The sequence below is a fragment of the Astatotilapia calliptera genome, chromosome 12 (assembly GCF_900246225.1).
Source record: "Astatotilapia calliptera chromosome 12, fAstCal1.2, whole genome shotgun sequence".
Taxonomy (NCBI): domain Eukaryota; kingdom Metazoa; phylum Chordata; class Actinopteri; order Cichliformes; family Cichlidae; genus Astatotilapia; species Astatotilapia calliptera.
In genome coordinates, this window is record NC_039313.1 from 19,870,172 (window position 1) to 19,887,788 (window position 17,617).

Here is a 17,617-nt window from a genome sequence, read left to right on the forward strand (position 1 = left end):
GAGTTTTAGCATAGCCTCTAGCATAGCCCTTGCTCTTCTGGGGGACTTGCTGTTGTTACTATTATTATTAAAATATGTAGCTATACATGTAAAGCTATCATCTATCTACCTGTCTATCAAATTTTAAGTACAAAATCCATCCCCAAATGATTGTTTGATAGAAGTTATACAACAGGTTTGGTAAATTTAAGTACAGCTTTAACAAACACAATTGTGATCATATTCATATAATTTCATCAGCAGATACTTTCAAATGCACTCCAAAGTCTGTTCAAAATGAAAAGAGATGACACTTTAAGGTTAGAGAAGCTTTATATCAGCATAGTCAAAACCCATGAAACTTCTCTGTGTATTTACAAAAACATAATACAAGAATAAAAAAGAGAAAATGAACACGTCACAAATGGAGTCCCACATACTGTCACAAAAACAGAAAGAAAAAAAATGATCCAATTTACAAATTGATCTTTATGTACTCCCACTTATGGCTTCAATCTAACACAAAACAAAATAAAACATCTCAGGTCAGCTGTGATGGTGCGCCATCAGTCCATCGTTCCCTTTGCAATAATAATTCTCTCTAGCATTATCTTTAAATAATAATAATAATAATATCAAATACACATACAAGACAGAGGAGCTACATTTGTGAGCTGTACACTTTGCAGTAAGGGAAGGGAAAGGAGAATGTTTGCAGGAATATTCACCCTTTGTACATGATAATAATTCATCTTGGGCAGTGAAAAAGGTTTCAAAGATTATTTAAAAACGAGCTTGTTTTATTTTTCTGTACCAACCAATTGTTCATCATACTAAAAATCACAGTTTTTCCGGATGACAGTTAAGTATGAGTGACCAAAGCTTGCAGTTTATCATCCATACTGCTTACCTCTTATTACTTCTCTTTCTCATTTGAACATTTTTATGTCTAGGATATGGGAGCATGTTTTGTCACCAAGTAAAACAAACAAACAAACTAATGATTTCCTTCATTTCTGTCAAAAACATTTGTTTCGGCCCCACAAAAGCACATAATGGGAAAAACCCACAGGATGAATTGTAGTAAGAGTTCAGGTGAAATAAAAACTTTCAGTCTGTACAGTACTACTGAGTACTACGGATTACTACGGAGTACTAACTTTTGTGCAAACATTCCTCAGCCTTATGCTGACTTCAGTTTAATTACAATTAGCATAGTGACTGATCTTATGTGACTTAAAGTCAGACTATGGAAGTTTTTAAAGACGAATTAGCTCGTTTTCCCTCAGACTAATTGAAAGATGAATCCGTAACTACTAGAATGCATGAATGCTTAGTTCAATACATTCAGGACTTTTGCTTTATCTGTCTTGCTTGGTCTGGTATGACCATTAGCTTTTAGTTGCTAAATGTTAGCTAATGCAATGACCTATCTACAATGCCACTTTGCCGACTTTTGTGTTTAGACATTTCCCATTTCCACCTGTTGCATGTTGGCTGCTGTTAAAGCAGGTTCATAGTCTCACTTTAAGCCTTGAGCGAGTTTTTTTCTTAATGAACATTCGCCTTCAAATTAAATATGAAAACAAATATTGTCAAGTGGGATGAGAAAACCATTGATAGTATAAAACTTTAAATGCAATGTATGCGGTCTTTAGACATTTACATACTCTAAAAAGACTTCTCAAATATCGGCCCAAGGATTGCGATGTCTCTCCACTTCTCTTCTGGTACTGCAAACAGACTAATTAGAAAAAAGAAGACTTGATGACAGCCATTTAGATCAATCAAACAGTGACTTTATATATTTAAACTCACTGGAATTTTAACTTTAGGCTACTGGTATTTTGTTTTTGGGTGCCGAGCTTTGTGATCTGATGCAAAGGCAGGAAAATCTGTCTGTGACCGGACTGTTTGCACTCTCATACACACCGTATGCAAATTTACAGTTCTCCTCTGGGTCAATTTTGTTCCTTTGTACAGTCTCATTGGAGCAGAGGAAGAGCAGATGAAGGTAGCAGAGTCACCACTTAGAACTGGAGAAAAACAGGAGCGTAGAAACATGGACAGAAACCATGGAAGGGTGGGACTTCGGTCAGGGGGGGTAGTAGTAGTAAGATGGCACCTGGGGCTACTGTCCGATTGGGCAGGTGGTGGAGGAAGAGTCACTGGCCTAGATGGCATCATATCATGTCTCACTGCTTTTTGGTGAGCCACACCAGGTTATTGAGCGACAGACCAAACCTGCTTCCAGAGCCCTCACACACTCATCGTCATGTTTGGAGAATACTGCAGAAAAAAGTTAAGCAGAAACATAAAAACGCAACTGTTTATGTGTTTAAGAGAGGAAAGCACATCTCTAGCCATCAGTCTTAATTATGCAACAGTCACACGAAGCATATTAGTGGTTGGAGACCAAAATTGCTAGGACCATATGCGCCAAATGGGACTTTGTTGCCTTTGAAATGATTGCTTTGAAGACAGGGATCAGGTCTGTGAGCACTCGCAGTCAGCTGCGAAGCCTCTTTGTTTCACCAGCAAGAATTAGCATCACATTTAAAATCACGGCTGCATCATGGGAACTAAGCTAACTAGCCAGAGATAATGCTGGTGAAAATACACTATGTCCAGTTTAAACAAAGAAAAAGAAGATGGCAATGGCCATAAAGTCGAGGCTTCAGAACAGTAGTCAGCAAACCAGTGGTGGTGTTATCTTTTATATACAGTCTATATATCTTGCAGAGACTAGTAAGACTGATATTATCCGCATGGTAAAAAGTACAGCAAGTAGTATCTTAGCTTAGCATAAAAAATGGGCACGTTTAAGGCAAAGTATTACAGGGAACTCTCAGCAGCAAACACCTCCAGTAATCCCATATATTAAGAAACTAATTTTCACTCACACTTTCGCTCTGAAAAGGGTTGAGGAAGTTTCCTCCCATCTCTCCATCCTCCCGAGGCGTCCCAGGCTGATTACTCATACTTAGGTTACCAGGAGAGTTCTGTTCAAAGACAAATAAAACATATATCACAGTATCTGCTACAAAAATCAGAAGTGTAGTTCAGAGTAGGTGAAAAACTTCTCATACCTTGGGGAGACTGTCCATATCGCCCGACCCTGAAGGAGGGAACACAAGTATGAAAATAATGCACATCACCACGATCAAATGAATACTAATTTTTCATGACAAATCAGGGACAAACATAACCAGAGGTTTTTTAGTTTGTTTGTTTTACCCCTGCCGGACACAGAAGCTTCTTGTTTTTGTACCTAAAGAGCCATTCATGTGATGTGGCTCCATCCCGGCCATTCCCCCTAATGGACCATCACTGCCTCCACCCATAGGAAACTTCGGAGAACACACATAGGGAAAGTTAACAGCAGTATTCCTGTTTGACTTGTAACACTAACACAGACCCAATTGCCACTCACATTTGGCCGGCTTCCACCTGGAGGGACTGTGTTTATCATAGTGTACATGTTATCTCCAGAGTTAGTTGAATCTGACACAACACAAAAAGGAAAACGGAAACAGTAAGAAAATTAAAGGTCAGTAGCATGTTTATATATCTACATACACATATACAACTGATACACACAGAGCTTACCTGCTGGACTTGGCATTATTGGTGTTCCAGGTGGCCCTCCTCCCCCCGGAGGTCCCTGAAAAGAGAGTTTTGTTTTCATGACATTCATGCATGATCCTGTGAATTAAAGCCTATTTAGCTAGTTTAAGAGTTTCAAACATACATACCGCATAGCTTCCTGGTGACGCAGAAGAGTATGGGGTCTACAAAGACAAAGAAGTAAACCACTCAAGTCATGAAATGAAAATGAAACTTCTTCAGTATTTTTGTTGCAGGACTTACAGAATTGGAGTTGGGAGGATTTGGCCAGGGTCTACCACCACCAGGTCCCCTAGAAAACACCCATACACTTGAGTTTTTTGCATTTGGCAGGGTCTTTGTTTCCAATTTATTTGGGAAGAGCTGGCAATAACAAGCTCCCCAGATGCCAGAAAAAAAGTAAATGGAAGAAGAAGAAGAAGAAAAAACTAAAGAAGACTAAATAGAGGGAAAGGTTAAGGTTGTGGTTTCATGTTCAGAGCCAAAAGTTAAAAACATGTGGTAAAGCTGTAGGCAAAAGACAGTTAAAGGAAACGGCTGACTATAACAACTCTACTGAGTGATTAAAGATAGCTGACATTTGGAGAAAAATGTGCTGAGTAAGCTTACATTTTTAAAATAGATACACAGACAAGTGTATTTTACTCTTTTATAAGCTCATGTGCTCAGATAGGCCTTATGCTACTCTGTCTATATGTGCGTGTGTTATGGTGTTATTCATATACCACTCACATGCTCATACCAGGCATCCCAGGACCAACCAGAGCATTCAGTGGTGGCCTCATCCCACCTCCATAGTTCTGGGAAAAAACAGAAACCAGAATTCCATTTGGACACGACTACATGAGAGTAACTATCAGAAACAAAACTTACAGCAAGTAGTCCTCAAAGAAAAATCATCTTGACCCAAACCTGGGGTCCTAGTGGGACCATGCCCCTGGGTGGAGTCATCCTCTGCATTGGTCCTCCCATATTTGGATGTCCTGAAGTGTAGGATTTACCAGAATGAGAAAAGGTTCTCTTCAAACATGCATTTTTGTGTTTAACACCTTTTTGTGGCCACTTTGGTAACTCAAACCACAGACGAGGATGCATTTTTAAGGCGACGAGACTTAGATGGCACAAATGCTAAAATTTACAGCTGCTTCAGTGACACCGTTTTCTTGGTCTGATGTTGGTTCGACAGCGGCTGAACACCATCTTCACCCATGCATAATTTAAGTGTTGTCTGGAGCAGTGAGTAGTTTGCGTAAATGGGAGTATGCTTGATTCATAAGAATACCGAACATGCTGGTTTTAATATTAATGATAATAGTATATCAGGGAGAGGCTAACTATGAGTTCATCTTGGTAACAAGCAGCTTTCAACTGGGTTTCACGGTTATCTGAACACTATTAAAAACTCATAAACGTGCCATTCTTCCAGTGCAATGAATAAGGGCGACTGTTTCTTTATATACCGTCTTTGATCAGATATGACAACGCTTTCAATTTTCAGTGTGTTATGTGATTTCTAGAGGGACTCTCCAGAGAATGTATTGTCATAAAACCTTTGTTTCACAATCCCCTCGGGAACCCATTCTGACTTTGGTGATTCCCTTCTCCCAATTATAGTGTCATAATGGGGTTTATTTATTTTGTAATGAAATATCTTGACAGCTACTACGGTAAAATTTGGCTCAGGAATCCATGATTTATAGGTGGAGAGTCCTCTTTTAGTCGTGTTAATACATAAGGGTGCATGTTTTAAGGGCAAAACCTCAATCAGGCTATGATCGCACAGTAAATATTATTTCAAAAGACAAAATCCTGCCTGCCTGCATTATTGTTAAATAAAGTAATTATTGACTATATGTGTGTGTTTCAGTGTGGGCATGCACCTTGCTGTCTTGTGGGATCCATTCCACTTGGTAACATAGGCTGGCTCCCTGGAACTCCTCCAAGACCCTACAGAAAGAAGAGGATCCATCTCCAATGTTATAATCACTGTGATGTTGCTCATTTATACAATTCAGTTACGTCTGCTGCCTGCAGGGGTCAGTCTGGCTCTTACCTGATTCGGTAATCTGAGGGGCGGTCTTGGTCCTCCGGGGTATCGAGGTGACATAAATGGCTAAAAATTAGGCAAATAAAATATTACATGCAGACAAATAAATGGACTGACCACATGTGTAACAAAGATTTAGAGGGTGGCACAGTGGGAACTTCATACGCTCTTCAAAGCAGGGAACCAACCAGAGCTGCTTTTATGTTTTCACTTGAATTCAGGGCTCATTTTCCTTTAACCATACAGCAAACGGAGGAAGCTGACCGCATTTTCACTGGAGTGAATTTATGAGGGGGAGAAAAAAAATGACAGGAAAAAGAAGGATGATAATGATGTCAGTGCGTGTGTTAACTCTGTGGAATTTGGCAGCCTGTATGAGGAGCTCTTTTGCAGCTGTGAGTGGGCTTTCACTTGTCCTCACCACAGACAGTAGCAATGCTGTTGCTATGTCTGCTGAACTGATGCCACCCCGGACAGAAGAGCCACTCTGCAGTGGTGGAGGAGCAATGCAGAAATCTGCCACTAGAGAGCAATGGTCCTCTTAATTTAATCAGAGCCTTCACTTAAATTGCTGTCTTAGTTGTGCTTAAATCAACTGGATGAAGCTACAGCATTTTAGGTTTCTTTAGTGATGGCGTTACTATTTTTTTTACTATTAATTAAAAAATGTAAACAACTAATCATTATCAGCAAATGACGTAACAGAATTTGAATGAATAAAACGAAGCATCATTTGTGACTGACTTTGGAAATAATGTGCAATTTATCACAAAAAAAAAAGATAGTGCAGATATTCCGTTATATTTCATACACAAAAAACCAGACAGAAGAGCTGGCAATCAGGTAATTATTATATTTCTTTAACTAAGGTCCTGACAAGACCTTGCCTTCAAAGAGCGACTGATCTTCAGAAGCAGACGGAAAAAGCCGTTCGGACTCACATGTGAGTTTATGAAAGCGGAACTAAGAAATGCCCGGGAAGACTATTGATCTTTGCGTCTAATCCGAGCGCCTGAATTTGACTGATAATGACGTTTAATCGATGTACAACTGGCAGAGGCCTTCACAGATGATCTGGGGCAATGCTGCATGTGTGCGTTTTTGTGTGCCAGAAATTTATCTCTCCTGTCAGATTAGTTGTGTTTGAGATTGTACACATATTCAAAGGTAACGTACGTGAATATACATACAGTTGTTGTTATCTGAGAGTGAGTTCTTGCTCTTAGGGGATTCATTGGATTTCTAGTTAGGATGTTTGCAATGCGCTCTTTCAATTTAAAATGCCTGGAGATGGCTTGTTGCTGTGATTTGGAGCAGTTTCAATACAATGCAATTGAAATGAAGTGAGACTGAATCTGCCAAATATGGGGAAGCTTAAATTTGAGCTGATATTACATCCTCTGGAGTGACAGAAACATGGCCGTTCAGCTCTGCGTTGCATGCATACCTGAAAGAATCCCGGTGGGACTGGCCCTACTGGCATGCCCTCTCCTGGGGGAAGGTTACCGAGGACTGGGCTCGGTGCTGCTGCGGCACTCTGAAAGAGACAAATGGCGAAAAAGGGAGACTTCAACTCAGATCTCAGACTTGTCAGAAACAACAAACTCAACACCTCTTTCACCTGTTTCATCAGCTACTCTCCATTTTTCTGCAGAATAAGCAAACAGATATAATAGTTTGGATAATTTCTGTCTTCCTCAAAGCAGGAATTTACTTATCCATGTTGCAAAGATAACACATCCAACACCAAATACCAGATAAGCCTGCTACCACTTATATAAAAGTCATAGTCTGCACTGCGAGGGTCTTTCCCCATCTCTCTCCCTCAGTGGGATATTTCCTGTTTCTGCAGATGCCCTGCCATGCCGGCCCAGGTTTATTTTTATTCAATGCGTTTTTGTTGTGCTTGTCCCAGACGGGTGGCGCTGGATCATTTCAGCACTGCCTCTGTCTGCTTCCTGTCGCATTGTACAACCAAGTTACCACCCAGCACCGGCCTCTTCTTCCTAATCCTCTTTAGGAATACAGAGCAGACAACGCACAGTGTGGGAGAGTGTACGTACATCCATATATTGTACACAATAACGTGTGAACAGTGGGCTCATGAAGCCGGAGTGGCTGCATCTGTGTCAGTATCTGCCCACTCTCTGTTCTATTTTTCTGATCTTCCTTTTCACTTTCTCTCCCCCTCTGAAGGCACTGGAGGGGTGTAAAGAGATCCAGCAAAATTCACCCAACAGTCTCTGAAGTTTCCGCCAGCTGACTTTTTAGGTCAGACAGGAACAAGGTTTAATCAGAGCTGAGATAAAAGCAGACTGACGACACCCCTGTATCCTCCTCTGCTCCACCCCGCCACCCTCTCTGTTCCTTCGCTCTCATATCTCTCGATCGTTAATGTTGAGCAATGTCGAACAGGATGCCGTGCAGTTTTTAGATTCTATATTCTGCTGTAAACATAGGCTGTATTTGTCTCAGCAGATGAACGTACAGATGGACACAGATGGATATTTGCAGCTCCATGGTTCAGTAGCGGGAGGCTGGATTTGGTGTGTGTGTCTGTTTCTGTGTGTACAAAATCATGCACTGCATCAAGTGTGTTTTGTTTTTTGGGATTTTTTCTCCCCTTTTATTCCCTCTCCCTCCTCGCACCCTGGATTACCCAGAATGCCTTTCCACCCTGGCAGCCTGGAGGTCTGCTGAGTTTGCCTTCGTGCACCGAGAGAGGGAGGGAAAGAGGAGAAAAGAGGACAAAGCAGAGATTATGAGTGTGTGTGTGCATGTGGCAGTGAGTGTGTGAGCGCGCTTAATGTTTGTGGCGGAAAAAGAAGAACGGGAGGAGGGAGGAGGAGGGGATCTACCTGACCTGCTGACAAAGCAGCATTTTCCCCAAACACCCAAACACGGCAACGAGGAGAAATAAAAGCAAAAACAACAAGCCTCAAAAAGCAGGACCAGCTCTCATACATGGAAAACTACAGCAACGCTAAAAGCTCTGGTACTGCTGCCGACGGTTAAGTGCCTTTTGATTACGACAAATCAGGTTGAGTGAAATGACATTAAAATCTGAATGAATCACAGGTTTAACAAAGCCTCTTTAAAAGAAGTGATTTTTTCCCCCCATGTTTGTCTCCATACGTTGATCTCTAGAAGAGTCACGTGGGTTAAACAGTGTAAAACTGGGATTTGGAAACAGGCGTATTTGCTTTTCCAGTTGTGGCAAGCAGCTTCATGGCCCATTCTCTCATTTTCACAATGACAAATGAAGCAAATGAGAACAAAAACAAAAACGCTGAGTTGATTCTAAATATTGAAAATGCAGTTTTTAGATTTTTAGGTGAAGGAGTTGAAAACCGCCCAAAATAAACCAACCAGAGAGACAGCAAAAACTTTGAGTGGCCGAACCAACAATGTGGTAACTTCTTAAACAGAATGAATGCGCTGCTCAGCTCAGCAACACCAAAAGACCTGCAAGACCACAGAGGACAACTGCAGTGGATGATTGCAGAATTCTTTCCTCTGTTATAAAAACCCTTCACAACATTTAACCATTTTAACCTCTGCTACAGTAACACATTCAAGGACGTGGGCATATACCCAAGCTCCCTAAAAAGCCATTCGCTGATCCAGAATGCTGCAGCCAGAGTACTGACAGGAACTAGGCACGGAGAGCATATTTCTCTTCACTGGCTCGCTGTTAAATTCAGAACTGAATTAAAAATCCTTCTCCTCACATACTAAATCTTGAATAATCAGGCCCCGATCTTAGCTATAAGACTGCTGGTTTACTTTTAGTTCCTAGATTTGAGAAAGTAGAACTGTTGGTTACACTCAAGAACAAGGAGGTCAGACTGGACTTTGCCAGGAAACATCTAAAAGAGCCGGGAAGAAACAGCTAACGGTAGAGCTGATGTTATGGCATTAGGATATATGGCTGCCAGTGGGACTGCTATAACAGTAGCAGCAGGATAACCTGTGAAGTGTGCAGGCCTGTACTCGCTGCTCAGATTCAGCCAAATGCTGCAAAACCGATCAGACAGTGCTTCACAATGGACAGATAATGACCCACACAAACCAAATCCAAAAGCAAACCAAGAGTTTCTCGAGCAAAGAAACGGGACAGTCTTCAGTGGACACGCCACTCACCTGATCATTATTTCCAGTTACTAAATACAAAACTGAAGGCTGAATCACGTGTGTCCTTCCCTCCTCTGAAAACAGAATCTATAAAATCTGTTCAGTTAAACTGACGGCAAAGCTTAAAGATCTGCAGAATCATAACACCTGGTGTCGCTGTATAATAGTAATGTGGTGCCATTACCTCGTGTTAGCCACAGCGATGCTGTGATCCACACAGCAAACTCCTCGTTGTCAGTTCTGTTTAAATACCGATTCACAAGCGAGCTCAACATATTCCAGCACTTAACCTTAGCAACCACAAAAGATCCACAGATTGTTACACAGTTAATGAATCCATCATTAACACCTCTCACACATCAGTGTTTACACTTTTCTGACAAGGCCAAGTGAGAGGAACACTGAGATAATGAGGTAATGCCTGTACACATTAACACCGTACGGTAGTGTACATTATTGTGTGAATGTAGCTGCCAGCAGTGGTGCAGTGTAACGCTTCTGCATACACTTCTCACTGAACTTAAATGCAACCGAACACTGACGCTAATTTCCACTGCACTTCATTTGATGGACTTCATTGCCCATTCAATTTGCGAACAAGCTGTAAGGCCAATTATAACGCTCAAAAATTCTCAGCCCTTAAATGAAAATTAACCTGTCTGAAACTGGATTTGGGGGAACGACAACAATTTTTCTTGGCGGGTAAATCATTGCTTTTGCTGCCAATGTCCATGCAGCATTTTATAGTTTCATTGTTTGCTACATTTCCAGTTAAAAACATGAAGGGAAAACACTGCTTGACCGCGCACCACCGTTTGTTCAGCTGTGACACCTGTACAGCTGAAACATGCTCCATGAACAATGGCGTGAAACAGAAACACTGTGTAATGACAAAACTGCTTGATTATTATTTTTCTGTATAATATATATATATTTTTAATAAACAACAAAAACTAGTATTAGACAACACCTGTACCTGCCTATAAGACAGCAAAACATAAGCCAAATGTGTTGGACTCTACCTTTTTCTTCAGTATAAATACTGAACTTAAATACAGTAAATGTACAAAAATAAAAAAAATGAGAGTAAATTTTTAAATTTTAAGGGGTCTTTTTACAGTGCTGGGTCACAACAATCTGACCTGAGCTATTCTGTTACTCCAAAAGTCTTTGCCTTTTTTGCTGTATTGATCATGTGTTAGAGAGCATTGTTTTAATGAATGCACAATGGCGGGGAAAAGGTATTGCATGCATGTATGTAACATCGACCTGAACCATGATACCACAATGACTAAAACGCTCAGCGTTTGAGTTTTCCTTTAATTTGTCACACCCATCTGTAGATATACAGATAACCAGAATGTCAGTGAGCTCATTCGGCTCACTATCCATCACAGTTTACAGGTTATTGTCTGTGAAACGACAAATGTTACCTTGACCTTGAGCGCAGTTTGCGTGAAGACTCACTACACTAGGAGGAGTAGGCTAGCAAATGGATTCCTCGCCACGCCATAAGATAGTCGATCCTTCGGCCGGATGAGCTGATTAAAGTATATAACAAATGAACTTATCTTCAAGAAGAGTAAGGTTCAGTCCACTTTAAGCAATTTCCCTCACTTCTTTTCTTAAAACTATCTTCGTTCTTACACTCGTATCTTTTCCGATACTCCATCATTTTCTAGAGCGATCCAGAAAGACCTGATTGAAGCGTAACAAGACAATCAACTCTTCCGTCTGCCCATTCGGGAACCCCATTACATTACAGCTTTTCATTTAATGAAGCGCTGTGTTTGTTGTGTTCTCCCCACATTGCGGTTATTTGCACGCTAAACGAAGTGTTTGTGATGAAACCCGAGGCAGTGGAACAGCCCCCGAATGTCCTCAGATGAACACCTGCATCTCCTGGCAAACTCATTTGTTTCATAAATTATTCAAAACACCACCCTCCAGGAGGGGAATTACAGTATACCAGACATACACAACAAGGCATACAATAACACAAACTACAATTGCCATTTATGAAGTTTAAAAAAAAGGTCCAAAAAAGAGGCTAAAATAAGGTCAGCTTCTATTTCAAACTGTGAAGACTGGTAAATATAACAGCGTCTTTCCTGTGTGAAAGAAAAAAAGGCAGTAAATGTATCATATGTCACAACAAACAAGGGGGAAAAAAAAAAATCACCCGAATTCGAGGTTTACTCACTGAAGTATTAGATGTATTAGATCTACCACGTCCACTCTGTTATCAAAAAGCTTCCCATATTATGGAAATATGTATAATTTCTCCATCAGAAATGGCGCTTTCTCTCCCGAAGCATCTCCTGCTTTATGCCTGAAAACGACCCAAACATGTAATTTGCTAAACTTTTCTATAAAAAGCACAAAAATGCATCGAAAGAACTCCGTAGTCATTCATATGTAGGGCAATTACGCCGCAGCTCAACACTTTACAACTTAATCAGACTTCCTCCATACTACATTCACAGTACACTAATCCCATCACACTAAAGGGCTCACAAATACTTAACAAGATAACTTGCAAACTCTTTCATCCCTCCATGTTTACAGATTAATGCGTGTGTGTGTTTGTGTGTGATGCATGTATACTTAGCTTGGGGGTGTGTGTGAGTGTGTGTGCATGTGAAGGTGAGGAGTCATTTTCATTCAATACTGCAGAGACTGAGAGACACTCAGAGATGCGTGAGTGGAATCTCAAAAGGCTGTCTGTGTCTACCTTCCCTCTCTGTTTCTATCGCTGTGTAAACCTGAAGCGGTCCCTCCACCTCTCTGTCTCACGCAGCCTCACACATCAGCTCTGTCTGATTTTTATTTATTTATTTATGTATTAATTTACCACCCCATTACAAGAAGTTTAATAAATATGTATCCCACATAAAATGTCCTGCTGTAGTAAAACTGACCTGACAATCTGTTTACATCATGCAGCATAGGTGAGTTCATCTGTGTTTACCATCACTTAAATATCAAATAATTGAAAATGATATTACTTTACAGTAACTGCAATACTCCAGTAGTCTGGTATTCAGGCCCAACAGCAGGAAGTCACTCCTTTTTTCAAGCCTTTATTATTTGGTTTGTTCACCTTTATATTTGATGATAGAATCTTCCGTCAGATATTCAAATTTCTACAGAGCCTCAATTTTACAACCTGCTCCTGGACAGACGGGTTATGTTGCCTGTCTTCCTCTTTAACCCTATAAAGGCTGCATATCTGCTACATCCAGTATTTTTCTGCAGTTTATCGCTTACAACTGTATTTTTTGCGGGGGGGGGGTACACCGATTAGGGTGACCGACCTTCTTTTGCACTTGTTGACTTGTAAAAGCCTATATGACATTTTTTATTTCACTTCAGAGAAGGCATCGTTTAAATGTGTTAAAGTTTTCTTTAAACAAACAGTATTATTAAAGTTCTTCATGACAGTGTCCTCTTTTTTTTGGAAGTCAAAATATGGTCACCATAACGCTGATTAAATGGAGGTCTCAAAAACTCATGTATCAAATATGACACACCAGGTGTTACAGGGTTAAGATACCCCAGATTTGCTCTGTTGGACTAAGGTGAGGTAACGTTTTTAACATACTCCTCTGGCTCTGATTAGTTCCGCTGTGGCTCGTTCTATACCTCCTGATTAATGCTGCAAATGCACTTCCACTGATTTGTAGCTGGTCTTAGAATTTCCTGGATCACTTTCCAAGTTTGAAAAGCCTCACAGTCAGCCTTTCTTTTATTTTCAGACACCTTAAAACAGACAGACTCCAAAATTCACAAAGTTTCCTGTTCACAGGTCATATTAAAACCACATTCATGCAGTTATGCCTAATCCGAAATCACAGGTGTGTTTAAATTTGTTGATTCCTTCTTTTAGCCTGTTTTCAACATTGCATTTTGATTGTATCACATTTGTCTGCTTAAGAGAGTAAATACTCAACTTCTGACCTTAGAAACAATAAAATTATTATTAATCTGACATTTAAGTCACACACAGGTGCACCCTCTTCAGACTAACACAGCAATATTGAATGTGTATGCAGTTTTAAATAACAGTATTTATATCTGTATAATATTATAGACCTGGGTAAAGTGACTCAGATGCGATAAGGTGAAAGCACTGTTGGCTTTGGTTGTTTAATGGAACAACAGGATTTATTATGAAATACTCAGAGCAGACCACTACTAAGTTATCCTATAAATTCTCACTACCACTAACTAATACTACTTCCCACCTAGCGAGAGTCCACCTCCCTACAGACACAGAATTAACCATTTCATAACACAAAGAAGAGCAGATAACTTGAACTAATAAGTGAAATTATTTGCTTCAGTTAACCTGTGAACGATGGCCAGTGACAGAGGTTGACATATTTTCATTTATGAATTACAGTAGCAGCTGGGGAAAAATGGCAGAAGGAAAAATCTCTGAGACTGCGAGAAAATGTTCAAGTAAAAGCTCGAGGGGCAGGTTCACGAATTCTTCACTGAGCACAGTGGCTGTCTTGGAGAGCCTTTAGGTGAAAGGCTGCAGCGGGCTGTGCATAACAGTTAACACTGAGTCTCAAGGCCACATCAGGATCTACGAATGACACGCTACACAGGAAGGAAATGTGTTCCCCCTCCCTCCCCCTCGTTTCTACTCACTCCATCCTATCAAATGCCATTAGTCCACTTCCTGAACAAGGAGGGAGGGTGTGGAAAGAAGAGATGCTTCCATTCTGCATGATTCCCTCTTTGCACGCACACACACACACACACACACACACACACACACACACACACACACACACACACACACACTAACAAGAAAAACACACATTCATATATGCACAATATCACAGTGTGAATATGTGTATCCACAGAATAAAACTTTGGAGTATCTGTAAATGTCATATGAGAGAGGCAAAACGAAGCGCAGAGATGAGAATGGGTGTGCTCTCCTTTTAATCATCTATTATTCACATCTCCCATAGCAAGACAGATCAACACACCCCACTGTGGAATCCCAGCCCAAACTCACTTTTCAGTTTCAAGACTTAAAAATCACCCTCTGCTATTCAAAGCTTGGAGCAGACCTTTCCTGTTTGCCCACACTGTACCAGAGCTACTTGCAAGTGTCTGAACCAAATTCAGTTGAAACACCAAGGTTATGTCATCTTTGAGCTCTTACGAGGGAAAGTCCAAGATGAGGCTCAAGAATAGTGACTTGCAAGCCCAGAGTGAAAGTTGTCTAATATGGCTTCTAGTCAGTGCTAGTATGAAAAGTGATGATAGCACGATGGCCTAAATGAGAGCAAATATCAGATTTGTAAGGAAATGTTCACACCTCTAGTTTGTTTAGTGTGGTTTGAATGAGCTCACGAGTTTGTAAACTTGTAGCTTTTTCCCATGGTTTGGTTTATTTTCACACGGAGAAAAATTCAAGTGAACTCCAAGTGAATCAAAATCCATCACTACAAACTGCGTGAAAATATTCAGTTCGCTTATTGGCCAGATGTGTCTGGGGCGGGAGCATCAAAAGTCAACACAGAAATAAGGTGTTGTGCTCTGGACTATAGGAGGACAGAGAATTTATGTTCGTTTCACAGCTATTTGTTCGTCTGCCCAGACCTTTGCACATCTACAGTACTGCCTGGTGGTTGGTTTGGATCGAGGTTGGATCACGTTAACACCATAAACGAACTGGACTGGAGTTCATGTGGAACTACACCAAGACCACCTCCTCTCCAGGGTTTTGGTGTGATTGTTTTGCTCTGCAATTACTGAGTCCACACCTTGACAAATGAAACGCACCACGGGGGAAAACGAACCAGAGTTCAACACCACAGGTGTGAAAACACCCTAAATGGAAAAATCCAGTATATGCACTGCATTGTATTGCTGTATGTAATCTGGTACTGTAATTGATTTGTTTATATGTATGTGTATATATTTACATATGTACAAATACTATTTGCACTTCTGGTTTGATGTTGTTTGAGTTATATTCTTTTTCAATGACAATAAATCTAATCGAATCAAATCGAATCTGCAATTAGCCTCAAGCTATGTGGAGTTTACAAAGAATCTCAATGAAATAGCTAAATGAAAACAATCAAAACAAAAAGGGTGGTTTCCATATTTCTATACATACCTCATGAACAGTTTACTACAAGCTACATTCATGCATTCAAACAAAATGTTATTCTATAGCTTTGGTGCTTTCTAACAATCACACACTCACAGCCCGATGGATGCACCGGGGGCAAGGACACTTCGCCACGCAGACTCTGTGACGCACTGAACAACCAACATTACAAATGGTAGATGACACACTCTACCACCTCAGCCACCCCTGTAGTGACCTGTGCTTTTTCACAGTAAAATCAGCATCAGTCCTGACGTTGAATGGTTATACTACCTAATAATTTTCATGTTAGCTTTTTAGCAAAAGCTCTAATGATCACGCACGGTGCTTGATTTGCCGATACTCTCAGTACAAATGTAGAATAATGAGAGAAAATACTGTGGAATACTAGGTCTACTTTTTTTAATTAACTGAGAACAATCAAAATGATATAATTTCACATTTTAAGAACGGTAAGCTTGCTCGTTCTTGTAATGGGATGCAAACAAGAAAACAAAAAACAAGAAAAACAGAAAAATACAAAATAGAAGTTGAGAAGTCAGTTTCAGATACAGCAACGCAACTGTCAACTAATATCACCAGGCAAAGATTTAAAACTGCAGCATCTGGTCAACTGTCCTTTAGTAAAAGATGAGCAAAGAAAAGATTCAGGAAAACATAGTTACCAGTGGTATATACAGATGAGTAAAGTTGACATCTGGCAAACTTCAAGCAATAATGACCCAAAAGCAAGGCTTTAATGTTCAGTGTTAAAGGTCTGGATATTAAGTGGCACTACAAAGATTAAACTAAAGAGGACATCCACACAGGAAGTGATTTGTGTGTTGCACATTGTTTTGCCACCGATGTTTGTTCACTAATCGGCATTCCAATCATTCCAGACTTTGGTTGCCTAGGTAACCATTTTTTTTTTTAAGCAAAAGGCCTGAGCCGCACCTCATTTCTTTCTATTTTGTGTCCAAGGAGTCAGACTTTGGTCTTTTTTAAGTGTTCATGAGCAATAGTTCTCCAGCCTTCCTGACAGTCTTCGGGTTTTTCTATAAACATTGGCTGCTTTTTCACAAAGTATCAGTCTTTGTACCTGACCATTTTCCGTTTTAAGAGAGTGTGTTTTTGTTTGTTAAGGCCCTCAAAGCCTTAATTATATGGCTGAATAGTTATTTCTGTTAAACATCTTTAAAGTCTGCTTGATATCTGCCCAGGGCACATGCATAGTTGGTACATGCAATTGGTAAAGTAAATTCTCTGTATATGAAAAAACAGGGACACGTGAACACCTGCATGAACTCTCATGTTCACCGTCTGGTGTCAACATTGTACCTCGGACCTGAGTGGACCTTAGAGGACTTGCGGACATGGAAAATATGATCAAGGCTAATCCCTGATAAATGAATCATTCAAGCATTATAAAATGCACCCAACTCAAGGAATCGAGCGTTGTGTCTACACATTAGAGAAATACATTTAAAATTGTAACTTTAGGAACTTACTAGCAGTCGGTCACAAAAACACGTAATTAGTTACAGAATCCGTCATGGATCGGCCTCCCCAGAGCTCGAACCTCAACATCGTTGATGCAATGTGGGATCATCTTGATAGAGACCAGAACAAAAGTCATCCAGCATCCAAGAAGCCTAGAGAACTATTTCTGAAGACTACTTACAGAAGAAAGCTGGCTAAGAGAGTTC

The 17,617-nt window shown here is 40.4% G+C and overlaps 1 protein-coding gene across 2 annotated transcripts in view; it reads right to left on the minus strand.

Annotated features, from left to right (window-relative positions):
• Nucleotides 1-293: 293 nt before the first annotated feature.
• The window catches only part of ssbp2a (single stranded DNA binding protein 2a), a 56,661-nt gene continuing 39,337 nt past the window's right edge, over nucleotides 294-17,617 (minus strand). For both annotated transcript variants that reach the window (XM_026187035.1, XM_026187033.1), the window contains 13 exons: nucleotides 7,101-7,190; nucleotides 5,660-5,719; nucleotides 5,487-5,553; nucleotides 4,519-4,589; nucleotides 4,339-4,406; nucleotides 3,850-3,898; nucleotides 3,735-3,770; nucleotides 3,589-3,643; nucleotides 3,413-3,483; nucleotides 3,251-3,329; nucleotides 3,069-3,097; nucleotides 2,883-2,981; nucleotides 294-2,268 (listed from right to left, as the gene is read on the minus strand). In XM_026187035.1, the coding sequence (XP_026042820.1) occupies nucleotides 2,239-2,268; nucleotides 2,883-2,981; nucleotides 3,069-3,097; nucleotides 3,251-3,329; nucleotides 3,413-3,483; nucleotides 3,589-3,643; nucleotides 3,735-3,770; nucleotides 3,850-3,898; nucleotides 4,339-4,406; nucleotides 4,519-4,589; nucleotides 5,487-5,553; nucleotides 5,660-5,719; nucleotides 7,101-7,190 (804 nt within the window). In that variant the 3' untranslated portion in view covers nucleotides 294-2,238. The remainder of the gene's footprint in view (nucleotides 2,269-2,882; nucleotides 2,982-3,068; nucleotides 3,098-3,250; nucleotides 3,330-3,412; nucleotides 3,484-3,588; nucleotides 3,644-3,734; nucleotides 3,771-3,849; nucleotides 3,899-4,338; nucleotides 4,407-4,518; nucleotides 4,590-5,486; nucleotides 5,554-5,659; nucleotides 5,720-7,100; nucleotides 7,191-17,617) is intronic.